Source organism: Micrasema longulum, unplaced genomic scaffold (assembly GCF_059751315.1).
Source record: "Micrasema longulum isolate JH-2025_06_02 unplaced genomic scaffold, ASM5975131v1 h1tg000394l, whole genome shotgun sequence".
NCBI classification, from domain to species: domain Eukaryota; kingdom Metazoa; phylum Arthropoda; class Insecta; order Trichoptera; family Brachycentridae; genus Micrasema; species Micrasema longulum.
In genome coordinates, this window is record NW_028277595.1 from 5,623 (window position 1) to 14,173 (window position 8,551).

Sequence of the window (8,551 nt, forward strand, 5' to 3'; positions counted from 1 at the left end):
TTCCTAGCTGCAAGACTTTTGGTGATATCAACTCGCATTCATATTATGTAAATTAAATGAACATCGTCATTATCATCATTCCATGTCCGCTCCCTAGTTGGACCATATGGTGTCCACGAAGATCCTCCAGGCATCTCTGTCGGCTGCAAGCTCCTGTGCATCCTCTCAAGTCAGGTTCGCGTCTCGTAGTTCTGACATGAACTGCCGACGAACAGTCGGCAGTGGACGTCCAGGACGTCAAGAACCAGATGCCTTGTAAAGTAGGCAAGCGTGTTTAAGGTCCTCAGGAGGCATCCGGAGTACATGGCCAAGCCAACTGTATCGCCTCCGCTTGATGACAGTTGTCACCGGAGTTTGCTGCGTCTGTTCTCTTATTACTTCATTCTGCACAAAGTCAAACCACCGCACACTTAAGATTCTTCTCAGACACTTGTTCTTAAAACTCAGAATTCTGCTGTTTTGAGCCCTAGTGAGGGGCCACGATTCGCATCCATAGAGGAGAATAGGTGTTATGCATTAAATGAACATAAACTTATTTCTAACATAAACTTCAACTGCAAACAGCATCTAGTTTTTGAACCGCCCACAAGTCTTTTTTTGTACGGTGTTAATGGGGGCTAGATTTTTAAACGTCCGTGCACTCAGTAGCTGCAAGACGTGTTGTAATCTAGCTCCTATAAAATTATAAAAAATTCAAACAATTGAAAATGAGGAACTAGGATCCCAACCACCTATGCACTCTGTAGCTGCAAGACGTGTTGGGGTGTTTGTAGTACAGCGCCCTTGAGGTAGATTTTCACAAAAATGGCGCCATATAAATTATCCTGAACTACTACTACTACTACTACCATCACGCCATTTCTCCGTAGGGGTAGGCAGAGAGAATGGACCGCCACACGCGTCTATCCTGGCATACAATCCTAGCCTCTTCCACATTCATACATCTTGTCATACATGCCCTTCGGTTCTGTCTGCTTTTGACATGACCAGACTTAAGATTTTGGTTTATCTGATCATGCCACGTCTTCCTTGGTCGTCCTCGTCTAACGTTGCCGTTCATTTTTGCCATATATACTTGTTTTACCATTCTCTCGTCGTCCATTCGTCCTACGTGACCAAACCATCTCAGAGACCCTTTCTTAATCTTATCAATTATACTTGTCTCAGATTTATCCTGAATACTTATATTATTTTTTTAATATCTTATTGATTTTTCGCAGTAAAAAAATCGGCATCGCCGCTTCGGATTCGAGTTGTGAAGTATACTCCCATAATGGATCAAGTTTAACGAAAATGAATAAATTCAGTGTTGAAAACAGAACCTTCAGTGATGTGAAATTTTCACCTGTAAATGATAATCTGTTATATGCATCCTCCACAGACGGTACCATCACACTCTGGGACCAGAGAGCCGGTGATAAACCTACAGTTGTATTTGAAGGTAGGGTCTGTCAAAAATAACAAACAAAAGAAAAATAATAAAAATCACAACTATGATTGATTTAATTTATGAGTGAATAATTCAAAAGCATTAAAAAATTTGAATTTAAGTCTCTACTCATAATTACTGTCTCTTATTATCAAGATTAAATAAATTAATATATTATTAAGTAAAATGGAATATGGATAAACCATTAGGAATCCGCATTATAATAAATATATATCATTATTGAATCTGTATAAAAAAATCTTAAGGCTGTTATACAAATGTCATTAGAATTAGTTCTTGAGACTAACTACTTACGAAAAAGACTTCAGCACTTTCATTTCAAAACATTGGAGACTAGAAGAAAATGAAAAGACCTTTTATATTTCTATAAGATTATTAACTGTATTGTGCAATGCCCATAATTTTAGGAACCCAAAAACGTTTCACATAGTTTGTAAATGATTATTAAAAAAAAAAAACTAAAATCTATAGTCAATATTGAAAACTATGTGATTTCTTACCATCCATTTGCTTTGTAGCTGCCAAACGTGCTGTAATTCAGCTCCTACCCGTTATTAAAATCTTCCTTAATTGGAAATGAGGAACTAGAATCCCAACCGTCTTTTCACTCTGTAACTGCAAGACGTTATGGGATATTTATTGTCGGTGCCCTTGAGACTTTCACAAAAAATGGCATTATACAAATTATCAATACCTAATACTACACCCGTTGATGGAAAGACCTATGCCTTTCCGTTTCTGAAACTGTACAGCAGTGCTTGAAATAAATTTAAGGGGTCGCATAATAAACTGTTATTTGTTAAAATTTAATATTTTTAAAATATGTTATAGAGAAGCCAGAAGATAAATTATTCACAAAGCCGCTACTGTCATTTGACGTGTCTTGTAATGACCGAGTATTATGCGGTGGAAGTGAATCTATCCAGGGAGACGCCTTTATGTTATTCTGGGATGTGAGAAACATCAATTTACTCGGAGCTTATTGGAACTCGCACCTGGATGACATTATTCAGGTTTGCCTTGCATATTTATTTTACTGATACCTAAATATAACTGACCTAAATAATATCTAAACATCATTTAATTCTGCAGTATTTTATAAGTCTGTTGTATATTGTATTTAAAAATATAAAAAAACCGCTTATGTTTAAGCACTTAATAGCAAACTGTTTAATTAGAATTTTAATAATATTAATATTATTTAAATAATTACTTTACCGTAATTTGAAACTATTGTTGAAGTGTGGGCTCTATGTTTTGAACTGCTAGAATAAAAACGCGGCCTTTCTGTTTGGAAATCTCAATATTTATTGCATGACTTGTAACTTTATAACTCTTTTTTTATTTATAACTTGGTATAAATATAACACATGGCGGCTAAATTTCGCTGGAGCCAATATTAAAATTAAGGATATTTAGTCTGAATAAATTGTCGAGAAAGAGACCTATGTATAATGCCATCTGCGTTGGCTTTTATAACCTATCAATATGCTCTGAACATAGGAGCGTATTCGGAGCTACCAAAACAAGAAAACCAAATTTAATAATAACTCAAGTTCACAATACAAGAAAACTAATATAATAATAAATCGGTTCTTAATTAAACTTTAAAAAAATCCAACCAACTTTTATAAGTTATTATTCATACTATTAAGGGAAAATTGGGTCTAGATTTTCAACCGCCCGTGTGCTTTGTAGCTGCAGGTCATGTTATCTAGATCCCCAGAAATTAAAAACACTTCTCGGACATTTTTTTTGTAATGTGTGAATAAAGGCTAGATTTCTAACAGTCCGTGTGCTCTGTAGCTGCAAGACGTGTTGGGTTGTTTAGTGCACAGCCCCCATGAGATGAATTTCATAAAAATGGAACTATATAAACTATCTATAATAAATAAATAAATATTATTAGAGTTATAAAATTTTTATCTCAAGAGTATTTTCTTTGTTTTAGGTCCAATTTGACAAGTCTAAATCAGACCAACTAGTGACGGCGAGTGTAGACGGATTAATCAACATATTTGACATAACAGAACTCAGCGAGGATGACGCATTACAATACTCTCTCAACACAGAATGTCCAGTGGACAAAATAAGTATTATATCAGAGAACACAGTGGCTTGTGTGACAGACAATGTGGAGGTTCAACTGTGGAATTTTGAAACTGCCGATCAAATATGCAAATTCACCAGAGAAGAAATATCTAAAGCAATAAAGGTAATAATTAATCAAATTATGATCGTCAAATATTTATTCATTTTGTTTATTTCAGAATGTACCGATTATTTTTTTTATTTGGATATTACTATCATCTAAAATTCGGGGGCTTAGGGTCATAAGGGCGAAACTACAAAAAATGCTGTTTTGTGTTAAGTACTAATCTGATATCCAAACAAAATATCCTGTTAGTGACAAAAAGATGAAACTCATCCGATAAGTAGTTACCTAGATAAATTTGTGTGAAACTACAAATGAAGCGTTTTGTTTAAAGTCAGAAGAATAAAACGCCTTTTACATCATTTTGTTAATTTACTAATGTAAGCGCAAGTTAGGGTCATATAGACGAAAGCGTAGTTTCATATTTTTGTCTCTAAAACATTTTATGATCTATTAACTGTATTTTTTATTTTCTTTATTTGTTACCCTTAAAAGACAGTATTATTTTTTGAAAACTGTTTTATCATTTATCTCAAAACTGTGTTTTTGTAGTTTCGCCCTTATGACCCTCAACCCCCGAATTGTAGATAGGTTTTACCGTATAAATCTCAGAATTTTTTTAATGGCGATGTATTGTAAATATTTTGTATTTGTTTTTTTCACTAATACTAAATTAAAATTCTGTTAATCAGACTTTTTTGGAACAGCCCGCTTAGCCCGATATTAGAGGCTTGTCGGCAGATGGGAAAGAGAGGATATGGAAGGAAGTTTAAAAAATACACTACAACACTTAGACCAATCGAGGAAAAAACTTTTCTTGCAACTGGCGAAAAACCGAACCCGGGACGCCAGTTTCACAGCTGGCCATCGAACAAACTACACTACGATGCGTGTCTCTGCTATGTTTTGTTAAGCTCACATGCACATTCCGCAGTGTCAGATCCATATCTTCTTGAAACTATCTTAGAATTATAATTTGATGGAATGTATAAAGATATTCTAGTTTTATACATTCCATCAAATTGAATGTTAAGATTTTTTTTTATAAATCATAATATGGTATAATCTGTCTCTTTTGATACTCTGGCTTGCAAAGGGAAAAAGACAAGTAGGAAAATAGGTGTAATGTAATTAGTTCAGATTTAATAATTAAGAAGAGCAATCTATTTAATATATCACAAGGTAATGAATACAACTAGGTAAATTCAAAATCAGCATTTGAGAGTAACCAACTAAAAACATTTTTTTTATCCTCCATGAATGCCACAGACAGACCAGTTGTAGTGACCCACGATATCCAAAGTAAATGGCAAATTGTGTAAAATTTAAAAACAACATAAAAAGTTTTATTAGTTTTAGGCGCCGTGACGCAGTTGGTTAGACGACCAACTGTGAAACTAGCTTTGCGGGTTCGATTCCCGCCAGTTGCAAGAAAGAAAAATCCAAGAAAGATTTTTTTCTCAATCGGTCTGGGTGTTGTGGTGTATTTTTCATGATCTCCTTCCATATCCCCTCTATCCCACCTGCTGACAAGCCCCAAAATATAGGCTTAGCAGGTTATTCCTATTTAAAATATATATATGTACATGATGTATATGTCTTCTAAATTTCAGGAAGACAATATCGAAGATTGTTACATAATAGATGTCCATAAATCTTCCAATGGTAATCCAATAGTTGTTGCTGGCTCATTTTCAGATCAAGGGTAATAACAATTAAACTAATTACTATTTTTAAATAAATAAAATAAAGTAACATGCAGTGCGTTTGAATGTTTAATAACCCTATGTTAATGTGTTAGTGCCTGTCGGTGAACCAAGTAAACATAACAATTTTGTTTGTGTTAGTAGGCACACTAGAATGTTATATATGAAAACTAAAGTTGAGGTTATTAAAGAGTTGAATGGGACTGTACATAACTTTAAGCAATATTTTAAACTTTTTATTAATTTTAATTCAAATCTAATTTTAAGTTTAACGTGTTGAAAACCATTTAATTTCATAAAAGTGTTTTTTTTTAGAAAATGTTTGAGAACTCTACAAATCAATAAGAACAAACTTAACCCACTTTCAAATTACAACGGGAATAAACAAATAGTTAGATGCAGTTGGTTTGATTACGAGGTCTGTATATGCTTCCACAACTATTTTTAAGTATCTCATACTGTTAACGAAAAGGCGGACTGTAAATGAAAAACGAATTTCATTCAGTTTTGTGATAGGGAAATATTTTAAGAAAGGATAGGTACATGGAATGGAAACCTACCTTTAATATGATCAGAATTTTCTTCAATTTCGGGCAATGGATGACAAAATGAACTATAAAATGTAACAATGTTTTCAACGGCGCGCGACGAATCCAACCACTTTTATGCTATTTTATGTGAAGTGAGAAATGTTGTTTAGTTTTTGTTCTAAATCTGAATCTTCTAATTTTGAATTTGGGTCAAGGGAAGGATGGTAAAGGAAGGTAATCGGCCAGGAGTAGTATCGATAAATGCTGTTATTTACTTAACACATACTTTTGTCTTAACCCTTAAGTTCATATAAGTGGGCCCCTGATTGCAAAGGGAAGGAAAAAGATGTAACGATATTTGTCGCTGTAGTCAACACGAATTTTCTATCTCAAAATTTTAATACTTGTATAAAAAAATATTTTTCGGCCTTAGTAACATAGTACCAATCATGTTAAAGCTATATCAGAAAACTGATCACATTTTGGCTCAGTAAAAATTGTATTGTATAATGCACAAATTAGTCGCAGCTCGTTAACTTCACAAACATCAACAGAAGGATTGAAGCAATACAGATGTTCAAATATAGGCAGAATGGTGTATGTTACACAGTGTGTAAAGTGGCCACTTAAACCAGCCAATGACTGATCATAAGCCTTGTAGATGCCTGGACTTCTATATCCCTCTCTAAAAGGTTCTTCATCTTGTTGTAGTATGTGAATATACATAAGCCTTGCTGGACAGTATTCAAATTTCATGAAATAGCTCTAAGATATACATACATATATGTAATTAGGGAAAATACATGTTAAAGAAAATCTACTCCTTAGGTCAGCATTTGATTCAGGCAGAGGAAAACTTGTCAAACTCCAAATCACTAGGTTCGAAGATTGTACTTTTGCCGTAGCTGCCCCTCTGGCTGGAACCGATTGCCTTCACACTTGCAAACCATCGACAGTACCGTCGTCAGTCAGTCCAGATCTCAAATAAAATCCTACCTCTTTTGTTTATCATACCCTCAATTTTCAAATCAAAATTATTGAAATGTAGAGTTAGCTTAGAATGCAAGTTTAGATTTTAAAAATGTAGAGCACCCTTGAAGGGATTTTTCACAAAAAGTGGCCCTGAAGCCAAATATTATTATTAAAACTTTGTGTAATTTTTCAGAACGATCTTTTGTTTACTGGAGGAGAGTCAGGATTATTAACTCTATGGAAAAGTGAACCTAGTAAACATAATGAACTTTCACACGGAAAAAATAAACTACTAACCGGAATGAATAAAATGAAAATTCATAAAGAAAAACCATATTAATATATTTTACAGCATGTCTTTATAATAAATATTTGAAATTTTTATTTGTGTAGTGTTTATTTCTGACGTAGTTGTGAGAGCAATGCTTATTAGTTATCCATATTTTTTTCAAATAAATTACATATTGGTGTAATTCATAGGCAGGTCATAAGTCCCATAAATGCCTAGACTTCTATATTCTCTTCTCAAAAATGTTTTCCATCTCTGTTGCACCAAAATGTCGAGAAAAGAAAATAATTACAAGTAGAAAAAAAACAAATAATAATCCTCATACTTTCTCTATCCGTACCCAGGGTGCATGGGGCACTCCATTGGTACTTCAATTGCAGCGCATCTGGATTATTTTAGTAATATGGAAGGTAACCTCGTGGTGTAGTGGTCAGCGCATTTGCCTACCATGCGAGAGGACTTGGGTATGATTCCGGACATGGTTGACATGAAATATTTATTTAAAAAGGTGTTTTTATTTCATAGTCTCTGGATTGGCACCTGAAACGTAAGACTGATCATCTTGCCTTCATATAACAAAAATGATCAAGATTCGCTGCGATTTGTATACCAATGCAGTGTCCTATGCACCATTAGGTGTGGAAAGGGAATAATGATGAAGTTGCCAGTTGCCAGTCAAAGAACAATGAAATATTGCAGTGCAAACCAGAAGAAGGAAACAGAAATTATATGAAAATAAATATCGAGGCCATACTGACAGAATGCAGTCAAGTCTTTATATATTTCAAATATTTTTTTAATATAGATGCAAGATGTTTATTTCAAATTTTATGCTATGTCAAGAATAAAGACTATTCTTCCAAAGCTTTAAAAAAAACTTTAACATGTTCACTGCGTTCAATATATCACGAACAATGATGTAATACTGACAGCAATTTTCAAAACGCGAAAACTATATTAAAAATATGAAATTTCTTTTTGTAGATAGAAGTACAGGTTTTTCAGAAAAACAGCAATTGTAGACATGCTGTAGAATATTTAGTTGGGAACCCAGAAAGCACCAACATGACACGGCTCCAGTGACCAACGCGGGGGTACAATTTTGCAGACACGGGAGTCGTGTCCGATGAGAAGCTACAATCTTTGCATGGACACGGGAGTCATGTCCAACGCACCGAACGTGTGAAATGCTGTTATCTCGGAACTCCTTTTAATGACTTAATGCATTCTGTCAGTAAAGCCTCAATATATAATTAATGAAACAAAGTGTTTTACTAATTATATATTTAATCATGTTAATCATATTACACAAAGTTAATGCCGATTTAATCAATAATATAACTTGAGGCACTTGAACTAAGCATAAATTAATAAATCGGAGGTCATAAGCCTATATATCAACCTATATATTTTTTTTCATATCTCTGTCTGTTGGAATATCTGTAAATC

General features: G+C 33.9%; 1 protein-coding gene across 1 annotated transcript; it reads left to right on the plus strand.

Annotated features, from left to right (window-relative positions):
- Positions 1 to 292: 292 nt before the first annotated feature.
- Positions 293 to 7,195, plus strand: LOC148281919 (WD repeat-containing protein 89-like). The gene is made up of 6 exons (XM_088225903.1): positions 293 to 1,441; positions 2,282 to 2,463; positions 3,402 to 3,665; positions 5,219 to 5,310; positions 5,627 to 5,729; positions 7,007 to 7,195. The coding sequence occupies exons 1-6, from the start codon at positions 1,294 to 1,296 to the stop codon at positions 7,151 to 7,153; spliced, it is 936 nt and encodes a 311-aa protein (XP_088082029.1). The 5' UTR covers positions 293 to 1,293; the 3' UTR covers positions 7,154 to 7,195.
- Positions 7,196 to 8,551: the final 1,356 nt, after the last annotated feature.

Coding starts and splice junctions, on each gene's coding strand:
- LOC148281919 (XM_088225903.1), top strand. CDS start 1,294: ATGAATAAATTCAGTGTTGAAAACAGAACCTTCAGTGATGTGAAATTT. Junction 2,464..3,401: donor ACCTGGATGACATTATTCAG/GTTTGCCTTGCA, acceptor TCTTTGTTTTAG/GTCCAATTTGACAAGTCTAA. Junction 5,730..7,006: donor GCAGTTGGTTTGATTACGAG/GTCTGTATATGC, acceptor GTAATTTTTCAG/AACGATCTTTTGTTTACTGG.